At 39.0% G+C, this 23,736-nt stretch overlaps 1 protein-coding gene across 1 annotated transcript in view; it reads right to left on the bottom strand.

Moving 5' to 3' along the window:
- Positions 1 to 6,478: 6,478 nt before the first annotated feature.
- Positions 6,479 to 23,736, bottom strand: part of LOC126481757 (uncharacterized) — a 189,995-nt gene continuing 172,737 nt past the window's right edge. Inside the window, exon 12 of the mRNA XM_050105711.1 lies at positions 6,479 to 12,025. Coding sequence (XP_049961668.1) covers positions 10,607 to 12,025 — 1,419 coding nt within the window. The 3' untranslated portion in view covers positions 6,479 to 10,606. The remainder of the gene's footprint in view (positions 12,026 to 23,736) is intronic.

Raw genomic sequence — 23,736 nt, 5'->3', positions numbered from 1 at the left:
CTAACGGCATGGTGGAGCAGTTCCACAGCACACTTAGAGCCACGCTCACATAATATTCTTCTGAATGGTCTGCTGCCCTACCCCTGGTATTTCAAGGCCTGCAGATCACACACAAAACCGACCTGGGAACTACTGGTTTACGGACAGCCAATTGGCATGCCTCACAGTGTTTTGGAAGTGACCCCACTCCCTCCTGATAGCATCATACCAGGTTTCATGTAGCAGCTCCAGGGTTTCATGTCCTAGCTGTGACCAATGCCTCTACAATATCACAGTGAGCACTATATCTTCACCACGATGCTCTGCCCTCAGTATTTGAGCCTCCCCTCTGTGTTACGACTTGGGGACAAGAGGTTCTCCATTCATCTTAATGGGGTTGCAACAACCGTCTCCATAGACAGGCTCAAGCCGGCCTACATCCTAGAGCCCCCTCCAGCCAATGAGCTCAGCACCATCAAGGTGGAGTTTTCTCTTTCCCAACCACCAGCCCTAGTCACAGCACCGTCAACAATACACCCAATATGACACAGGCCAACACCATCCCCTCCATTGTTGCTGATGTGCCACCAGCCCCATGCCCGACACACCACCGGCCGATGCCACCTCTGGTCCGATAGTCCGACGCCAACCGACTACATGACCGACACCCCCCCCACCAGTGCCTGTTGTCCCACCCCACTACCCTTTTTGCAGCCTTCAGCTGACACAGACAGAACCCCACCCCGACAGGCACCTGTCACTCCCAGCAGTGTGTCACCACCTCTGCTGCTAGCACCTGCACTGTTGTAGCAGTGACACTACTTCACAAACTACCAACACCATGCACAGGAGCTGCCCATGGTCCTCCTCTCACCGGAAACCAGAGCGACAAATGATGCATGCCCCCCCTCCACCCTCAGCAAGCATCTTCAATCAGCTTCAAACATCCCTCTGTGTGGTTGGTACCAGTGTTTTCTTCCTTTCAAAAGGGGGGATTCGGGGGGGGGGGGGGACGACACTACATGGTAACTCCTTCCAACGCCCCCACCTGTAGCAGCAGATCACGGGCTGCAAAGGTCGGAAACCAGTCCCGCCCCCCCCCCCCCCCCCCCCCAACACAACTTCTGCCACATTTGAACAGGGTGTGCGCAAATGGCAGAATTCTTATCTCACGTTCAATGTTATCACTGTACTGTCGCAATTCGTTTACCTTCCCGAGCTGTGAGCTCTTGATATGCTTCTATGGACTAAAGGTGACAAAGCTTGATGCCAGATGCCTGGTTCGTACTTCCGGTACCAACAGTTGGAATACTAAGTGCAGTGTAGTGTAAATAGTGCAGTGTGCTAGGAGTGCCAGGCGGCCCTATTACTATTCCATCCTGGCCGTTTTGGCACCTCCGCCCTGTCCAGAAACTAACCCAAGAGAGGGCACTCCTTGAATAAGGTTTTAACTCATTGAATTTTCCGTGGTTGTTAGTTTCTGGGAATAGTGTACCAGAACCAGCTCACACAGCTCTTCCAGCATGCCCTGTTGTTTATGTCATCTTCCTTAATTAGTGCACCACTTAGATATGTACGCCCTTTAGGAGTATAGAAGAGAACCGAAACTGTTCCTTCACTACTTTTTTGTAACCTCCATGGCCTCAACCTTAGTTAGTGCATATCCTTCTCCCAATTATCCCTTTCCCTGTCCCCACTCCAGCACTACACAGCCTTCTACTCCACCAGTGCAGCCAAAGGCTCTTCCCCCCCCTCCCCACGCCACCCTACCCTCCTGACTGCACGCAACTACCCTATTGTGTCCCCACCATGTCCCTGCATGCTCCCACAAACAGCACTTCCGCACTTTGCAGTCCCCCACCCCCATCCTGCACTTCCTCCCCCTAACCACACCATGCCAGCCTAGTCTGTACCCCTACCAACCAGATTGCTTCTCCCATCATGCACAGTAGCTTGCAGTCTGAGAGAGAGAGAGAGAGAGAGAGAGAGAGAGAGAGAGAGAGAGTTGTCTATTTGAAAAGAAAGCCTTTTGGCTCAAATGTTTAGCAGTCTTTTTGTTGTGCCTGTGTGTGACTCATCTATTGTATACAGTGAGTAGAAATCTATCCTTTTCATAATATTGTCATTATTCTACCCTGGATTTTCCATTGTAAAAAAGCATCTTGAAGAGGAGATTAAAAAGATAAATAACATGAATGATCAACTGACCACGAGATAGCTGCTCTGGGGGGGGAAAAAAAAAAGGTAGTACAAGAAGAGCTCTCACTAGAGGGTGCACTAATCATGAAAGCAGGAGAAAGAATGAGAGATGGAAACTATTCCAAACAATAATTAGTATGATTACCTCATTTTCTGGCAAGATTACTAAGAAAAAATAATCCAAAAATACTCAGTTGATCTTTTCCCACCACTGAAGCATATAATGTCATTAGCTGTAAAAATGTGATTTAGATTTTTACCAAAGTACCTGCACACATTAATAGGTTTGTATGATGAAAACAATGACCATACCCCATCCACGATAATAAGGAAAAGAGTTAAATAATGTCTTAACCGGTATTTTGGGTATGGGATTATCAAAAATGATAACAATTACCTTCTGTCATAACTGTTTATTGAGGTAATCTTTTAATCAGCTTTTTTCAAATATTTTGCCACCCTCTCCAAGTGCCACCATCGCTCATCACCCTAAGGAACACTGTTCAAACATCCAGGTGTTCAATGTAAATATCAAGTTCAGCTGTTAGAGTTAGCAGAATACAAAGTGAAGAATGATGAACTGGTGAGAATGTTTAATAAAAGTCCACTCTAGGTATCGGGGAACAATCTCTTGTGACAAAATGAAACTTGTAACATTTAATATTACCATAAGCTGTTTCTTTAACATTGAACATCTATTTTGCATTGACTACCTTTCTGCCTGGTGGTAAATCAATCAAAATTAAAGGTAATGACTCACATTCACTATTTAAGATTTCTTTCCATTTCCCACAATAATAATGAATCATTGCTTCTTTCTACAAATTTGGCTCGTAAAAACAAAATCAACATTAAATGTATGGAGCTTAATTTTCTTTGATGTTCTAATTTTCTAATTTCTGGCTGCACAGCATCTGTATCAGATTGCTCATCTTGTAAAGTTATTTAAGGACAATTAAGTAAATGTTCTTCAAAATACGTAAGCAGACTTTCGTAGGACAGAGATGGGAGAGAACGTTGCCAATAAAAGTATACTCGGCTGGCAAGTGCACAATATGTCTTAAAGGGACTGGTAACACTCAGGATTTTGTCAATCACATTAAATCACTCACAACACATGGCTGTCAGAGTAAATGTGTTCACAATACAATTTTGAAGGACAAATGAGTGACTGAGAAAGAAAGGGAAATCTATTGAAATTTGGAGAAAAATATTGAAATAGTTTAGACAGGAGGTACGTGCTAGCTGCTATACAGAAATCAGTCGCTACACACAGGAAACTTTAGCCACAGAATCAAAAACAGAGATAACAGTAAATGTTTTATACACAGAATGAGAATGAAGGAAATTACTTTACTGCAAAAAACTGGGCAGTGAGACCAGAGCACCCATGGTGCATATCTCCATCCATTCAAACTCAAGGCTACAAACACTTATCTAGGGCAGCAGAAAGGGGAGTGGGAGATTGTTTTCTGGTACGAAATAGTCTGTCTAGTCTATGTAGTATATTGCCAGCAATTCTGCAATCCAAGTTTCAGTCCTATTAAACTAGCTCAGTTGAACCACATTTGATGACAGACATGATGACAAAAATCTGCATTGACTATATATCACTATTTACAGCCTTGACATAACACCATTAATTTAGTAAAGATAATGATGTCTTTATAGAGTAACGACATAACCGAAAATCACTAAATTGTGGCCAACAGCAAATTAAAAAGCCAATCACTGAGCTGTAGATTGGCAAGTAGCACTAACACAAGGAATAGATGATCTGTTACATCCCTGTAGAACCCATGAATCATCTACAGACAAGTTGTTGTGTTTCCTCAGCTTTGTTTGATTCAATCACAGAACTTCCATTATCAAGACATGCAGATTCATAATTTACACCAAATGCTATTGTGACAGCCTCATCCATGGAAGTCCTAGTTCAGTATTGCACAAACATGACTATTTAACAAATTTTGTAGTTTTCGTGCAATGAGGTTGCTTTCTCTGTAAATTATGAATACAGAGGTCTCCACCAAACTTGCACCAAAGCCATTAAAGACGAGGATGGGTTAGGGCGTCAAAGAGACAATAAACCAAAGGATAAGGAACATTATAAATAAACTTTCCCCATTCTGAAGCACCTTTTTTATTCAATGAAAATACATTTGCAGAACACCTTGGACAAATAATTCTCAAAATTCATCAGAACTCATACAAAAATAAACATAAAATACAAATGTTTACTGAGCTTGCTGTTTCAAAATACAAATTTTGGATCATTATGGAACTTTTTACTTACAGAAAGAACTACCTCACTGCTAAAGTGGCAACTACACACACTTTGAAAGAATTCCCAAAATTCATTTACAGACAATATTGCACACTTAATGCATGGGAAATGCAAAAATATTTATATTTTTCTTGTAATTATAAAGCTGATAATGCAACCAAACTACACAATAAAACTGCAACGAGATTCAGCATTTTCATGTGATGTAAAAAAAATGGTTAAAATCTTGATTAAAAAAAAGTGGCTCATTAAAAAGTATGTATGTACCACTTTTGTGCAACTTATATATCTCTGTCCTTGTGCATTGATTGAAGCTCAATTCAAAATATTTTAAGAAATGTTGGAGGTGTAAGGGAGGCAACTTGACTACACTAATTACACCAACTGTAATTTTGAACTAATGAGGTATTTTGAAGCAGAGAAATTATGAAAAATGAAATTGTAGTGATGTTTGACATATAAGAATGATTCTCTCTCTCTGTCAAGGAGTCATAAGCTGCACAATATGCTACTAACTTTGCAATATTATTTCTACACGAATAGTTCTTAGCTGTCTTCAGGATCATGGGACCCAATGGCAATTTAAAAAATAAAAAAATACCCAGCACATATTATGCCAAACAACAGGGATTCATGGGAATCAAACTGAACTTCATTTGTCCTTACTGCACATACTGCACTGCCGTGGCATGTAACTATCTTGTTTCAATGCAGTGGAATCACCCTTCACAAACATCCATAAATTGCAAGGTAAGTACTAGTTACAATGTCAAAAGTCATAAAATGGCTGATTGCAAACATTATTCAGAACTGAAATAGCAGCACACACATACTTAACGAAGGCTCAGTCCAAGATTCACTTAAGTTTGGTTGTCATAGTTTCCTTCAGTATGACTGACTGCTTCAAAAACCCAAGTTCTATTTTATGTGAGATTGCTAAAAACAGCTGCATTTACAAAACTGACATGACACTGCAAAAGTGAAAGGAAATACTGTACATTGTATTGAAGTTAAGGACATGTGATTCTCCTCACTCAGCCATGCTCAGAACTAAATATAAATTATTCACAACATAAACAACTAAAAGAACTGATGTGACTGCCACCAATGCACATGGGTGTTCTTAAGAAGACAATTCACATACAACACTGAAGACAAAAAGCGTGAACAGTGTCAACCAATATTTTCTATCAAAAAAGATACTGGCCGATGACAAAATAAAAAATGTAAAAAATAATAATGAAAATACTTGTGTATAAATATAATATATATATATATCTATATGTAAGTACAGTCATGAATATATGTATACACAGCAAATATTTATTAACACAAGGCACAAAATCTGAAGAGAAATGAATTAACTACCACATGTTAAACACGGAATAGGGAATCAACCTGTATAACTCCAGAAATAAAAGTCAACAGAGAAAAAGTACACAGTAATGATCAAACTGTTTGTCATATTGAATAGTTTTAACTCACAGTAACTAATAAAAAATATGGTACCATCAACAGTTCACCTTAAAGTTAATTAAGGCAAGAATTATGTAACAATGTGTTTTACAGCTCAAGTGATTTAATTCCAAATGTATGTTTTCTCCTCTAATTCTTGTGTGGTACCTCTGCAGTTACTTTGTTACTCTAATAATAAAGATGAAATTTAAAAAAAAAGGTTGAAAGTAAATGGGAATAAATGTTAAATAATATGCTGTTAATTACCAGTCACAAAATAAATTAATTTATCAAACATGATGAATATGTTGCACAGGTACTTGTTATGGCCATGATAAAATCATAAGTCATTCATTAACATGAGTATTCTTGTACTGCAGTCCTCTAACAGATCAGGAATAACAGGGGACAGGGAATCATGGAACACTGATTACCTATTAATTTCTTAGAGAGAGAGAGAGAGAGAGAGAGAGAGAGAGAGAGAGAGAGAGAGAGAGAGAGATGTTGAGGAATATGTACCATACCTGAGGTAAAAATCAATTTCACGTGATAAAAAAAAAAATTAAAAAAATAATAATAATAAAAGGTCTTTCAACAAGCTGCCCCTCAATGTCCTGTCTAAAAACATATAGCAAACACTGCAAGATAAATTCACAAAGTTATTTTCTTTTACATAGTAACATCATATCAATGGCACTAAAATTGGTTAAATCTGACAACGAACCCTGTAACAAATATTAATTGGCATTTTAATTTCATAATACCATTTTATAAATCATAGTTCATTTGCATACTGACATACACCACAAATGAAAATGTCTACCCTGTTTTTAGAGGATTTCTTGCCAGTTAAAAGATTATCCCCACATTTATTTCTAACTGTATCATTGTACAGTTCTTGTATTTTGTGCCTCACAAGATACGTACATCACCTATGGCATAACAATACTTCCTATCAAAAGCAGGAGTTTCCATTTGCCTGGGGCTCTTCTTTCAGAAATTGTTTTCCAATAAACATTGGCAACATGACTGTTGGGGCTATTTCTTCATGACTAAAGTCCCTTCTTGGGCATACTAAAACATCCACATGCAGGAGTAATGTATTCATAGTGCACTTATGATTTCATTATAATGAGATATTCACTGTTGTTGTTGAGGTGCTTTATTATGAAAATAAACTGTAGTGAGACTTTTCAATAATTCTACTCATGGACTATGCAGCATCAGTTTCCATGTATTTCAGTCACAACGAGAAGGAAAAGGGGATATGGGCAGGAACGAAAACTGATCATAATTTCTAATGAAAGTACAAACGAATTTTAAATAAGGATAGAATATCACCACAGATGATGTAAGAAAGTAATTCATGTGGAAGCTGGTACACAGAAACATTAATTACTACAAATACTGCACGCTGTGCTAGTTACTGTTAGATAAGGGCATTGAAAGAAAACCTGAACTACAGAAAAAATGTCAATTGCACATACACACTCCAAATGGAGCAAGCTCTACAACCAATTATTAAGTATCATAACACAGCTGTGGAATATGTCTCCCTCTGTCTTCCCTCCCTCTAACATAATATTTATGGAATCTGACAACCATCAGAAAAACCTAAGAGGAAGAGAGAAAACCTTGAGCTTCCTTTCTTTAAGACAATATTTAAAATTTTTTGTACCCTCTGTAATGGAACAACTTCTGAACTTTTTGTATCACAATAACAGGTATGACATGGATAGTAAGAGTTTCACATGCTGAATCTGGTCTACTCCATAAATGCGCAGAAAGTGAGGGAGACATAATAGTAAAAATTTGGGTAACAATGCACTTCTAGACTTGTTAAACATTGGAATTTTACAAAGTCTCTCTAATATTCTTTTACAACAAACAATTTTACAGTAATGGTAGTTACAAACTGTGGATAAATTTACTGTCAAAAGAGAGAGAGCAATGAGTTTCACATACCCAAAGTGTGTATTCATCTACCAATAAACATCCAATGCCTATGTTTTATTTCAATAAATACACAGAAAAGTGTACTCCCAGTGCACAATAAAATATGAATTAGGGACACTGTGGAAGGCAAAGGTCATAGAGCAGAATGAACATAAGAAGAAGAACAAGAAACAAACACACTCCCATATTGAACAGCTCCTCTGAATACTGTGCTTTTTCTACCATCTTCTTAGTGTGTCCCGAGTCAGTAGTAATCACATACAAAAGAGTAAGTGCCATTTATGAAGATAATTTATTACAGCTTAAGTGCTGAATATAAAATTTCATACCTTGAACTTCCAACATCCAGATTTAAAATTCGAAGAATGTCTGAAAGTTTACAAAAGAATGAGAGGCTGGATATCTTTTACTTTTCTTGTGGTTAATAAAATCATTAAAATCAGTTATTGGCTGCCAAATACACAATTTGTATACACATCTACCTACAGATGGATGACAAAGCTACAGTTATCAAAAAAACTTTGGAAAAAAACTGGCAGACAATGTAATAAGAAATGTCATGTAATTAGAATGGAGCTCTTCTCTGTTATCCCTTTTATATATAAGTACCGGATTATGTGAAAGTTAAAGATGCAAGAACCCCACTCAAAACAAAAGATGTATACAAGGATCATCTACAAAAATAAATCTTTTGATTCAAAATGTAGCATAAACAGAGCTTCAGCAGTGATCTTCATTTTTAAGATTTTAGATCTCAGAGTCTGAAAATATGTATTGTATGGCATCAATACATATGCCAATTTAGTAGATTATTATTTCATCACAACCTAGGAGCAGAGGTAGGATGATAAAGCTGTGTATCCACAGATTCTTTTAGCATTTTGTACAAAAAACATTAATTACCAGTGCAAGCCAAACTCTATGGCATTTTTTCCCTAGTCAACACACCAACAAAACAATGACAAAAATAAAATAACAAGAAATGAAGAAAAAGAGAGAGGGAGGGGGGAGAAACAACACAATCAAGACAGCTTTCTTCCAATTCAAAAGCCTTAAATTTCTATGTCCAACAAAAGCTGTATGTTATCGAAAAAACGCAGCTGTATTGTGTTAATTCAAATAAAATGGCAGACATGAGTACGGCAGTCATCACCAAACTTCATGTATTTGGAACACGTGACTGTCACTCACTCACTGAATGAAGAAAATGAATGATTTAGTGTGTGACACTAACCCCACATACCAGATGGGTGGTATAATACCAGGGCAAATACAAAGAGAAGCATATAAAGAAACATTTAACTGAAACACACCTCATACACTTAATGACTAAAAATTTAGATCTAGCCATGTTTTCCAACAATAGAAATTATTTCAAATACTTCAGTAGTAACAGTACTCTCACACACAAGCTGCTTACATAGTAGTATTATGCTTCAACAGCTTCACTGTACAATAATGAAAGGGAGATACAAGTCCTAAAATGGGAAGAAATGAATGATATCACAGAGAACTCAATTGGCTGCATACTCACGCAATGCAATTTTGGAGGACTTGCTTTACATTAATTATTCTATGTATGTGGTAGTTGATAACATTTTCAAAGATTAGATTTCAAAAGAATATTTATTGGTATCTGGTGCTGATATTTCAGTTACCCATTTGAGTAAATAAATTAAAACCAAAAGCAATTTATTTTTCTTTATAGAAAAACAAATTTGTACTGCAAGTGACATCAGTCATTCTCAGACTTTTTTAAAGAGCTGTCTCAAAATTTCAACAACATAGTGTTTCTGAGCTCATTTAAAATAATCATTAAACTGAGAGCTTGTGCAAGAAATTCCTGTTTCATTCATATCTACGCTTCAATACAAACTCAGTTTCCAAGATATTAACAGATTTAATTGAGAACAAGCACTTGCAACTACCATCATTTAAGTTTCAGAGAGTTATCAACAGTTTTCTCTAAAATATGAAAATGAGTATACAACATTGACAACAGTTATGTTTACACCAGCTAAGAAACAAATACTCTCAATGCTGTCAATATATTATTCTTTTAAATATTTTCTCACTGATTTATATACATACAGAGACACATTTAAATATGAAGCAGCGAGCACATATATTATTTACACGCCTTAGATGGCATTTAAATGACTAGTAATAATTGCACATTCACCTACAGACATTTTTTAACACTCGAGGAAACAGGTACAATAAATCTCACTGACGTAACACAGAGACAGAATATCTAATGTTCTGACTACAAATGCAACTTTAAATATTATTTACAAATTGTTAATAAACAGAAGGTGAAATTATAATTGAATTTAAGTTCTACTGTCTGCACACTAGTTAAAATGATAAATTTCATATAAAATTTATGCAACTAAATGCAAAATATTCATTACAGAATTGAGATCATAAGCAAGAGAGAGAAACAAACAACAGTATTCATGTGACAATTCAAATTCACTTCCTAGCACCGCAGTATAAAAAGAGAAGGCTTCATGAAGCTGACAGTCCCTTCACTTCCAAAATAGATTTTTAACACCGAGATTTGGTTCAAGTATTTGACACCAGAACAAAATTACATCATTAAATGCAGCTTATTTAGATGCTACCTAAATTACACATTTGTACAAACCATTGCAACTACCCATCACAATTAAAACTCTTGTGGTACATACGTACCATTTTAAAACTGAAATGGCTTAACTGAAATAATCATTCTTGAACATTGTCCACATCTGGTTTTTTCAATATAGTTGGTTCATCTTTCAGAAATGTACCAGATCTAGAACCAACAGAGGGAGGCTTATCTTCAAGTGGGCCTCCTTTTTTAGTCTCAACTTTAGTCTTTGTCTGAGTGACAGCCTCAGGCACACATTTACTTCTACTGAGAACGCCATTCACAGTTTTCTTTAAAGCATTATTGTTCACCTTATTCACATTAATTACGGTCTTCGATAGAGTGAATGTGCCTCCTGCTTCCCGCAAAGCACTACGTGTGCCAGAGGTCTTATTTTCAGAACTCACCTTAGCTGGACTTGACAACTGATTTTTTCCTTGCAGTCTAGGAGGAGTGCGTCTATTTGATGAAACCATGGTTGGGGATGAAGAAGCATTTGCTTTAATTGAGCTCCTTTCTGATTTCAATTGTACAACTCCCTTTGTGGGAGCAGCATTCTTGCTATTATTATTTATGGATGAAACATTGTCAGGTGATGGTCTCGATGAAATCAGCACATTCCTTCTTAATGAAGGGGAACTACTGTAAGGTGAAGAAGTTGCTCCAGATCTCAGACGTGCAGTTGGGGAATCTCTAGGAGACAAAACGGTTTGTCTATTTGTTAGCTTTCTGATAGCAGGCAATGGTGACTGCTGGTTCTCCATTCTAGTGGAACCTGCCTTCAGTCCTTTTGCTGTGGGTGTTCTGTTAAGATCGTGCTTTGAAGAAACAGCTTGGGAAGTTGATGTTGGTGATTTGGGTACTGTTTTTCCATTCTCTGTTTTGCTTGGGACATTATCCACAGCAAATGATTCTGCTGTGGCTAGTGAATCTGTTGACATAGTGATATCTGTACCAATCCTTCCCAGAGTATGATGTCTTCGCTCTTTTGGTGTGTCAGGACGTGTGGCATTTGGAGCACTTTGACTGGTTGTTTCTTGTCTTTTTAGCCTTTCTGGTACAGCTGCAGATTCAGAAAGTGAATCAGTGGATATTGTTATTTCATCACCAACCCTTTTTTTAACAAGTATTGTTTCTGCAGGCACAGAACATCGGCTCTTACTCTTTGTAATATCATTTGTTTCCTTTAACTGAACTTTAGCACAGTTAGTTGCCAATTCACTAAGAGAGTCTGCTGACATGCTGAATTCCCCATCCTTTTTTCTCCTACCTTTAGCATCCCTTCCTGGCGATGTCCCACTAACTCCTCTTGAAACACTTCCTGTAGTGAATGTTCGACTCTTTCCTGAACTGTCACTTCCAGGTGCAGACCTTCGCATAGCTGGTGAAGAAGTCCTTGACGAGTCAGAGGAAGATATTGTTCTTCCTGGTCGACGAGTCGTAGCAGTCAGTTTTTCGGGTGTAGCAGCACAGGAAGTACTCTTATTCTTTTGCTTCGGAAGCTTTTGTTTACTCTGAAACATTATACAAAAACACACAATTCAAGAGCAGCTTAAATTCAATAAAAAGCATGGCTACTGCGTGTAACATTTTCATGCAAACATAGCATGATAAATTATTCGGATGTAATATGTCACTCCAAATGCATTCTTGTGACAAATACTTCTTTTGTGGAAGGAATTCTCCCACATGAAAATGTTGGCGAAGCAATAATGATAATAATCAGTGTCATATGCAGAAATATCATACTTACAAAGCTAATCTTGTTATTGTTTCGTACTTAAAAACCATCAACTCAGGATAAGTATTTGTGAGAATCTAATGTGCCACCGAATGTACTGGACACCCCAATTTTAAAAATTAAAATCATAAAAAGAGAGTTTATTTGTGCATCAGTGGTAGACTAAATTTATTTTACACAACAATGAATGTATACATGAAAAATCAAAACAAAATTTTTTAAGTGAACTAGTGTTAAGTGATACAGTTAATTACAACAAAGGTATGCCTAACCTGACTATGTACATGACATGCAAACAAACATACCATAAATTACAGGTGTAACTCATCATTATTCAAGAATGTTATCCATACTGGTATCCTTGAAGGTGTCTATATAAGAAAAAGATTCATTTCTGTTTCCTCATCATCCTCTGTGTTGTTCCAGAGCATACATACATCTTCACTGCAATCCAGAGTATTTGAATTGCAGCATTTCTGGAATGAATTTATAATCACTGGTTCTTACATGCTCTTCCAGGCAGCCGAAAACCAGTGTGCAATAATGTTAGGTGCAGCACACTTAATTTTATCCTGTTGGAATCAGTTTATGGTTGGGTTTGCAAAACACTTTTTCATACTGTTCCTGAATGTAATTTTGGAAAGATTTATGTATACTGATGTGCAGGGGTTACAACACAGAAGTCATTCCTCCAGGAATAACAACGAGGTCACTGGCTAGGTTATGGATCTTCTTTTTTAATGTCATCAGTGAGATGACCACAAAATGCATCAAGACAAAGCACTGATGACAATGGTGGCTGGTCAGAGGAGGCAAGGGAGATCATTCCGTGGAGATAGAAGTGGAAGTAATAGTAGTTGTAGATGTAGTAGTAATTACTTCTACAGTAAACCTTTATGCACCTTTATCAACAATTGCAAAATACATTCGCTTATGTTATTCCTTCTAAACCTCCAGCAGTAGAGAGCAAGTCAAAGTGTGAAAGCTTAGCCCCAACCTAAGGCAGAGAGAGGCGCAAAGCATATGTTGAAGAGGCCAGGCCGCCTGACGACACTTTACAGCCAACACTGGTATACACTGGTATTTCTGCCCGAACTCCACTGGAGCTGGCGGTCATGTGTGCATAAGGTGTGCTTGCTTGTGAGTATGAACGGCATGTGTGTCTCTTGTGCTGATGAAAGCTGTGTCTGAAAGCTTAATGTGTATGTCTTAATTGTATCTGCCCACAGCTTCACATGTCTTCTTTACAGTAAGTAGTAATTATCTTTTCCTACATTGTTGACATTCCTACATAAAGTTTCCATCATTTGGCAAACTGATGAAAATGAGACACTACAATGAAGTGAAAGCTAACAGAAACATCATGAATATTCTGACAGACATCACAATTCTTTTGTGTAAGCAGGCAATAGCTTTCAGAGGTCATGATTAGACAGAAGACTGTGTGAATCCTGGAAATTTTAGAGCCATTTTTTAACATGTGTTAAACAGAAACAAAGATCCAAGAGCACTCTGGAAGAAAATTGGCTATTTCTACTAGGGACTTTCAAAAGCTATACAGAATGAACTGATTGAATGTATAAATGAGTAGCTTTGCGAGTATATACATTCAAGTTTGCACAGAATCTCATTTTATGCCAGCATTGTGGATGAAGCAATGAACATTTCAGGCAAGTCACAATGCTTTATTGTTGAAGACTAGTGGACTCCATCGGTGACATTCAAGAACATTTTTTGGTTTTCATGATCCTACCCAAGCTAGAACTGCTGCCGCTGAAATAACTGATGATTCAGACTCTAATGCAGTGACCACAAGAGAAGCCTCTAGTTTCAGATATATCCTCCTAGACCGAGTTTTTTTCCATCTCTGTTATTCAAAAGATATTTTTAAAGACTGAACTGCTTTTCAACATTCTTCAGGAAAAAAACAATGATTGCATAGTTTTGCAACAATGCTTCTCAGAAGGCACTGCTTACAGGAGAAATTTATGAAATGAAGGTAAGTTGATTGACTTTTTAAATTCCATAACACTCTCTACTAATTTGCACACTGAAGCTTCCACAAACAGAGCTAAAATGATGAATGAATACAATGGCAATCCATTGCTTTTAGAATACAAACGTGTGTACTTCGAGGTGTTGTGTAATATCCTAACACAACTGGAAAAAATTCTGATATGATAAAAAGCTCTTCCCTAAATTACGAGATGCCACTCGGTTCACCAGTTATTGTCAACATATGCCTGTAGATGGCTTGGCTTCATTATTACAAACATATAGTGCGTCCTTTAGTTAATCAAGTTGCATGTAGGACTGAAGGCTGTATTTTGTTCCCAGCATAAAGTAACATTTCACTCTGTCAGTTTGTGAAATGTTAACAAAAGAAAGAATGAGAATGAAACAGACCAAATTCTTCCAGAAGTTTTCAAACTATTTTGTCTTACTGCTACCATTCCTGCAATAACTGTTGCAGTGGAAAGGGTTTTTCTTGTCTTAAATATGTAAAAACGTATTTGAGGAACAGTATGGCTCAGGATTGCTTATCAGCTCTCGATTTGTACCTCAACTAAAGAAGCCAGTACTGCAAACACTTGAAAGCTGATACACATGGCTTGACAATGTCATCAAAAGATTTGCAAAGGAGAAGGAATGTCGAGTTAACTTCGTTTAACAGTAACAACACTCAAATGCCCAATCTGCCAGTTTGTTTATAAATAAAAGTGATTGTTGTCATCATCATCGTCATCATCATTCATAGTAGAAATTTATTATTATTGTTGTTGTTAGTAGGTGGTGGTGGTGGTGGTGGTGGTGGTGGTGCGTCTTCCTCATCAGTCGTGTAACTATGTGACATGTGAATTCTCAAAATCCTGCACAATTTGGCATACTGTTGTACGGCATCGTAATGATACACCCGCCCATTTCATAAAGCGTTTAACCTATCCACGGCTAGCCTAAAACTCTTGCCTTGGTATATTAACAATTGCAGCCACCTCATTTGCTTTGTTTTTTATATTCTCACTAGTCACAAGTTGCCTATTCTTCTTCCTTTCACAGACTAATTCCAAAACTTTTACTTCAACTTCAGGATGTTTTCCTTTCCTAGGCCCAGTGAATTTCTTTCTACTTGTGATAGTTGTAAATAATTCCAATTTCTGTTTCTTCCATAAGTGAACGCTTCTGTCAGCTACACTGAACTCTCACCCCGATCTCTTCTTACTGTATCTTTCAGCATAAAAAATTACTTTTCACTCTAAAGTAGCATCATATGATGATGTTCTCCACTTGCTTTCCACTTTGTGACTACCTAATGCAAACAAACAACACAGTCATAGGCCAAGAATAATACACCAAAGTTGACAATTACAATAATACATTATGAAGTACACAACAATATCTAAATTTCAGTGATGTTGAAGGTGACTGACAGATTCAAGTTTGTACTCTAATATAATGTGCCATCAAATGTTACCCACACTCCAATTTTGAATACTGCATATGGTAACAAAAAGTGCATACTCGATACTTCACGGCGAATGGGACCGGAACCACCTCGAACTACCTAAAACTCTCAATATCGAAATTTAAATGGGAAAAAGAAATATTATGATACTGTAAGTAATACAGGTCAAAATATGAACTTCATTAAAATAAAAGTATTTACACATGCATTTGCATTGGCAGAATAACAATAATTATTTATTTAGACAAGTAATAGTGAAGTGTCTTTTGGTTGGCGAAGCTGCAACGTCTCCTTGCGGCAATGTCACGCCACCGTCTCAGGAGCAGTAGGTCAGTTGGTGTCGCCTCAGGCTGTTGTTCCACGTAGCATGTGGCGACCTCAAGAGCAGCGTAGCCATCGGTGTGACTCATCATTGGTGCAGCCTCTGCCTCGTCACTCTCACACTGCGATGGAATGTTAACCATGTCAATTACAGAAGAGTCTGTCACTTCCAACTGTTTGTCCGAATTTAACCACTCGCCTACTTCCACCTCTTCTGCCTCTTCACACTCTGGCAATCTTCTGATTAAATTACACAAGGGTTGATCGTCCTCATCTGCTAAATCTTCAGTTTCTGTGTCTGGCATACTTTCCTGTAGAATTTTCCTCCATGACTTAGAAATTGTGTCTGACTTTGTTTCGCTCCAAGATTCGCTAATCCAGTATACGACGTCCTTCAAAGTCACTTTCTTCAAAGCTCCTGCAACGCTTTAGTTGTCTTTGGAATGCAGGATTGACTGTAGCAATCGCCCTCGAGACTTTTTTTTTAGACATTCCAGAATGCCCTGATCCATGGGCTGAATGAGACAGGTAACGTTTGGTGGGAAAAACAAGGATCGGATACTGTCGCACTGCAATTCTCCTTCACTTGGATGTGAGGACGCATTATCCATGAGCAAAATTGCTTTGCATGGCAGTCCCCTTTCTTTTAAAAAATTCTTGCAGTCAGGTACAAATGAGTTAAAAAACCAGGTCTTGAAGATTTCCCGATTCATCCAGGCATTATTCTGATGTGTATAGACAACCGGAAGATCTGAGATGGATACATTCTTGAATGCTCTTGGCTTGGCAGACTTCCCAATCACAACTAGTTTTAGTTTGTGGTTTCCAGTTGCATTTGAAGCTGCCATAACTGTGAGCCGCTCTTTGCTTTTTTTTGTGCCCAGGAGCACTTTTTTCTTCACAAGAAGCAAGTGTTCTCACTGGTAACATTTTAAAATTTAGCCCAGTTTCGTCACAGTTATATATTTGTTCATTAGACCAATTTTCGTCAGTTATGATTTTTTTAAACTCGACGATAAATTTCGAAACGGCCTGAGCATCACCAGAGAGTTTTTCTCCACGTACGTCTAGCTGCGCACTCCATACCTCTTCTTCCACTTGTCGAGCCAGCCCACACTAGTGGCGAAATTGTCATCTCCTTCCTGCAGCTGGTTTCTGAAAAACAAAGCTTTTTCTTGCAAGATTGTGCCAGAAATCGGAGCACCCTTCTATCTCTGTTGGGTAAACCACATGAACAATGCCTCACTTGTTTTGTTTAAGTCTGACTTCTTTATACTTCTTCGACTGAGAGATTTGTGTGAGCATTTCTGTGAAAAAAACTGTTCCAATCTGAGTCAGTTTCTTCGCCAGTCACCAGCAGTAACTTCACCAACACCATATTCGAGAGCAAGTTTTTTTATTGTTTCTCCTTTGTCAAGTCGTCTTAGTGCTTCTAATTTTAGATGCAAAGGCACAAATTTCCTCTTTTTTTGTTACAGCACTCATCTTTGTAAGGTGTACAATGGAACACAGTCAACAAACAAAATGACACACAACACTGTACAGTACAGGTACTGGGAACTACAGCAGTGTATGAACTCCCCAGTTTTGATCAGCAGCAGTCGGGGTATTGCGTGCCATACTGACAACAGATGTTCGTGCAACAGGGCAGCGAGCTAATCGTCGGTGTTGATTGCATTGTTGTCTGCTTTGTCACTGAGCTGTACTCTCCCTAGCTATCTTTTACAATGATGTTTTCATTATTTATCATCTCAGTAAAAAAAGAAAGTAGATCGTTGCAACCTTTTTTTTTTTAAGAGGCTCGGATTATTGGAAACTCGAACTATCAAGACTCTACTGTATTAGATTTGCATAAATATGGTATTCAGTAAAACCATAGTATTACAAACAAAAATTTGTTAGTATAGTTTCACATCATCCCAAGCACCCACACCTAAATGCCTCTGAAGACCTTTCTACATACCTCATACCGCTTTACAGGCATTTAATGCTAATGATACGAGGGTTGTTTTTTAAGTAAGGGCCGTTCGCGCGTATAGTCCCGTAGTTCGCGCAGACGCCGCAACAAGCCACCGCACCACTTGCCGGCATCCTTCCCGTTCACACTGATGCAAGTTGCAGCTCTGTAGCTGACGTGTACGCATCGCTGTGCTACTTTGTAATGTTTACGATTATTCAACCGCCCGCCACGTGTGAGATACGCTCAGTGATATGTTTTTTGACCGCGAGAAGCCTATCAGCTGCAGAAATTCATCATCAGTTAACAGAAGTTTATGGCTTGAATGGAATGAGTGAAGGTAAAGTGCTTCAATGGGTTAGAGAGTTTAAAAATGGCCATCAAAACGTCTGTGACGAAGAACGCTCAGGCCGGCCCTCTGTGATCACTGATGATTTGGTGGCTGCAGTCGAAACAAAGATTCGTGAGGACAGAAGATGCACGATTTCCACTCTTTCTTTGGAATTTCCACAAGTTTCAAGATCGGTTTTGTACGAAATTGTGTCTGAAAACCTAAACTTTAAGAAACTGTGTTCTCGGTGGGTACCCAGACTCCTCACAGAGGACCACAGAGGGAAGAGATTTGCCACTTCATTGGACTTTTTGATTCGTTACGAGGAAGAAGGGGATGACATGTTGAGTCAAATTGTCACTGGAGATGAAACATGGATATCCCATATCACTCCTGAAAGCAAGCGACAATCGATGGAATGGCGACACACAACCTCACCCGTCAAGGTCAAAGCCAAACAGACGCTGTCAAAGCGCAAGATTATGGCAACTGTGTTCTGGGACCGGCGCGGTGTTTTGCTAGTGGACTTTATGCCACGAGGAACGACAATCAACTCCGATGCCTACTGTGCAACTCTAAAGAGGCTCCGCAGAGCAGTTCAAAACAAAAGGCGCAGCATGCTGACAAAAGGAGTTTTGCTCCTACATGATAACGCTAGGCCTCACACCTCTCAAAAGACTCGGGATTTGATTGATTCTTTTGGTTGGGAAGTTTTGGACCATGCACCATACAGCCCCGACATTGCTCCTAGCGATTTTCACCTTTTCCGGGACCTGAAGCACCATCTTGGCGGGCAGCGCTTCAATGAGGACGATGAAGTGAAAGCGGCCGTGAACTCTTGGCTGTCGGAGCAGGCGGCCGAATTCTTTGAAGAGGGAATTAAAAACTTAGTTGTACGGTATGACAAGTGCTTAAATAAACAAGGCAACTATGTAGAAAAATAATTAAAAGTGTGTAGAATCAGAAAATAAAAGTTTTTTTACAAAAGTATTTGTATCTTTTAAAAAAAATAAAAACGGTCCTTACTTAAAAAACAACCCTCGTATACTCTTGTCTACTCTTTTGCTTTACACTGTTGTGGTTATGATCAATCATATGTTTCGTGTAGTCTCACAGCTGTTTGCGTAACTCCCCACTCACCATTTTTGTTTCTTTTTCTATAAAATTAAGAATTAATGACATCACAGAAAGGATCAAGTATGTGAACAAACTTATGTGGAGTAAATAATTTACAAGTGCTACAGGTAAAGTGACAGTAGTAAGAAAACAAAGATTTCTGGCAAATATTAAAAATGCATGTGTTGTATGTTGTTACTGGATTATGATGAATGATGATTATGATTTTAGGTGAGGGGCACTAAACATCAGGGTCATCAATGCGCTGAAGAAAAGTCTCATGGGTGGGATTGAAGGCTGTCCCCAGATGCACAGCAGTTTATAATGCATTGAAGTCTACCTAGCTTCCCCAGCAATTTAGAGGTGTGGCCTGACAGTTCACAAAATGTCACCACTCTTATAACACTGGAATCAGTATCCGTGAGGCTGGTGGCCAGCTCTCCATTGAGACTGAGGGCTGGCCTGATAGCAGTACATAAGAGACACTGTGCCAAAATATGCTGAACTGAATGTGGTACACCGCATGTCTGAAGTGCAGCGTGGTAAGCAGAGCCTCCTTCCAGCGGTGAGGCTGACATGAAGCCGGCCCCTCCTTCCAGCGGTGAGGCTGACATGAAGACGCCCTGCCTGTGTGTTCAAATTGAGGACCTGCAGTTCTTTTGCTATCACCTTCAACCTTTCAGTCTCCCCCCTAGGAACCATGGACCTTACGTTGGTGGGGAGGCTTGCGTGCCTCAACGATACAGATAGCCGTACCGTAGGTGCAACCACAACGGAGGGGTATCTGTTGAGAGACCAGACAAATGTTGTTCCTGAAGAGGGGCAGCAGCTTTTTCAGTAGTTGCAGGGGCAACAGTCTGGGTGATTGACTGATTTGGCCTTGTAACACTAACCAAAATGGCCTTGCTGTTGTGGTACTGCGAACGGCTGAAAGCAAGGAGAAACTACAGTCAAAATTTTTCCCGAGGGCATGCAGCTTTACTGTATGATCAAATGATGATAGCGTCCTCTTGGGTAAAATATTCCGGAGGTAAAATAGTCCCCCATTCGGATCTCCGGGCGGGGACTACTCAAGAAGATGCTGTTATGAGGAGAAAGAAAACTGGCGTTCTACGGATTGGAGCGTGGAATGTCAGATCCCTTAATCGGGCAGGTAGGTTAGAAAATTTAAATAGGGAAATGGATAGGTTAAAGTTAGATATAGTGGGAATTAGTGAAGTTCGGTGGTAGGAGGAACAAGACTTTTGGTCAGGTGAATACAGGGCTGTAAATACAAAATCAAATAGGGATAATGCAGGAGTAGGTTTAATAATGAATAAAAAAATAGGAGTGCGGGTAACCTACTACAAACAGCATAGTGAACGCATTATTGTGGTCAAGATAGACTACTACAGTAGTACAAGTTTATATGCCAACTAGCTCTGCACATGAAGAAGAAATTGATGAAATGTATGATGAGATAAAAGAAATTATTCAGGTAGTGAAGGGAGATGAAAATTTAATAGTCATGGGTGACTGGAATTCGAGAGCAGGAAAAGGAAGAGAAGGAAACGTAGTAGGTGTATATGGATTGGGGCTAAGAAATGAAAGAGGAAGCCGCCTGGTAGAATTTTGCACAGGGCATAACTTAATCATAGCTAACGTTTGGTTCAAGAATCATGAAAGAAGGTTGTATGCATGGAAGAACTCTGGAGATACTAAAAGGTTTCAGACAGATTATATAATGGTAAGACAGAGATTTAGGAACCAGATTTTAAATTGTAAGACATTTCCAGGGGCGGATGTGGACTCTGACCACAATCTATTGGTTATGAACTGTAGATTAAAACTGAATAAACTGTAAAGCGGTGGGAATTTAAGGAGATGGGACCTGGAAAAACTGAAAGAACCAGAGGTTGGACAGAGTTTCAGGGAGAGCATAAGGGAACAATCGACAGGAATGGGGGAAAGAAATACAGTAGAAGAAGAATGGGTAGCTTTGAGGGATGAAGTAGTGAAGGCGGCAGAGGATCAAGTAGGTAAAAAGACGAGGGCTAGTAGAAATCCTTGGGTAACAGAAGAGATTCTGAATTTAATTGATGAAAGAAGAAAATATAAAAATGCAGTAAATGAAGCAGGCAAAAAGGAATACAAACGTCTCAAAAATGAGATCGACAGGAAGTGCAAAATGGCTAAGCAGGGATGGCTAGAGGGCAAATGTAAGGATGTAGAGGCTCTTCTCATGAACGGTAAGATAGATACTGCCTACAGGAAAATTAAAGAGACCTTTGGAGAAAAGAGAACCACTTGCATGAATATCAAGAGCTCAGATGGAAACCCTGTTCTAAGCAAAGAAGGGAAAGCAGAAAGGTGGAAGGAGTATATAGAGGGTCGATACAGGGGCGATGTTCTTGAGGACAATATGATGGAAATGGAAGAGGAGGAAGATGAAGATGAAATGGGAGATATGATACTGCGTGAAGAGTTTGACAGAGCACTGAAAGACCTAAGTCAAAACAAGGCCCCCGGAGTAGACAACATTCCATTAGAACTACTGACAGCCTTGGGAGAGCCAGGCCTGACAAAACTCTACCATCTGGTGAGCAAGATGTATGAGACAAGCGAAATTCCCTCAGACTTCAAGAAGAATATAATAATTCCAATCCCAAAGGAAGCAGGTGTTGACAGATGTGAAAATTACCGAACTATCAGTTTAATAAGTCACAGCTGCAAAATACTAACACGAATTATTTACAGACAAATGGAAAAACTGGTAGAAGCTGACTTTGGGGAAGATCAGTTTGGGTTTCGTAGAAATGTTGGAACACATGAGTCAATACTGACCTTACGACTTATCTTAGAAGAAAGATTAAGGAAAGGCAAACCTACGTTTCTAGCATTTGTAGACTTCGAGAAAGCTTTTGACAATGTTGACTGGAATACTCCCTTTCAAATTCTAAAGGTGGCAGGGGTAAAATACAGGGAGCGAAAGGCTATTTACAATTTGTACAGAAACCAGATGGCAGTTATGAGAGTCGAGGGGGATGAAAGGGAAGCAGTGGTTGGGAAGGGAGTGAGACAGGGTTGTAGCCTCTCCCCGATGTTATTCAATCTGTATATTGAGCATGCAGTAAAGGAAACAAAAGAAAAATTCGGTGTAGGTATTAAAATCCATGGAGAAGAAATAAAAACTTTGAGGTTCACCGATGACATTGTAATTCTGTCAGAGACAGGAAAGGACTTGGAAGAGCAGTTGAACGGAATGGACAGTGTCTTGAAAGGAGGATATAAGATGAACTTCAACAAAAGCAAAATGAGAATAATGGAATGTAGTCGAATTAAGTTGAGTGATGCTGCAGGAATTAGATTAGGAAATGAGATACTTAAAGTAGTAAAGGAGTTTTGCTATTTGGGGAGCAAAATGATAGTCTAAGCAGATAGGATATTAAATGTAGACTGGCAATGGCAAGGAAAGCGTTTCTGAAGAAGAGAAATTTGTTAACATCCAGTATTGATTTAAGTGTCAGGAAGTCGTTTTTGAAAGTATTTGTATGGAGTGTAGCCATGTATGGAAATGAAACATGGACGATAAATAGTTTAGACAAGAAGAGAATAGAAGCTTTCGAAATGTGGTGCTAGAGAAGAATGCTGAAGATTAGATGGGTAGATCACATAACTAATGAGGAGGTACTGAATAGAATTGGAGAGAAGAGGAGTTTGTGGCACAACTTGACTAGAAGAAGTGATCGGTTGGTAGGACATGTTCCGAGGCATCAAGGGATCACCAATTTAGTACTGGGGGGCAGTGTGGAGGGTAAAAATCTTAGAGGGAGACCAAGAGATGAATACACTAAGCAGATTCAGAAGGATGTAGGCTGCAGTGGGTACTGGGAGATGAAGAGGCTTGCACAGGATAGAGCAGCATGGAGAGCTGCATCAAACCAGTCTCAGGGGTGAAGACCACAACAACAACACTGACATTTGTCAGAAAATGAGATAACAGCATGCAACGGGATGGGACTTTGATGGACAATGACATCCCAACATGCTTCCTTGGCTGCTTTGTAGGCTGTATCATTTCCCTGTATCCTCATGTGGCCATATACTCAAGAGATCGCCTCCTTGCCACGGTGTTGGAGCCGCTGTGAAGAGCCATGAATAAATCAAATGGTCTACTGGATACATTTGGTGAAGTGTGTGTGTAGTGCACTAAGCGAGTTGTAACAGACAAGAAATTTTGTACCACGATGTCCGTGAATCCTCTCCAATGTCATCATAATGCCATACAACTCCGCACCGTAATTTGTAAATTGTTCC

The sequence above is a fragment of the Schistocerca serialis genome, chromosome 5, assembly GCF_023864345.2.
Source record: "Schistocerca serialis cubense isolate TAMUIC-IGC-003099 chromosome 5, iqSchSeri2.2, whole genome shotgun sequence".
Lineage (NCBI taxonomy): Eukaryota > Metazoa > Arthropoda > Insecta > Orthoptera > Acrididae > Schistocerca > Schistocerca serialis.
This window is presented reverse-complemented; position numbering and strand designations above follow the sequence as displayed.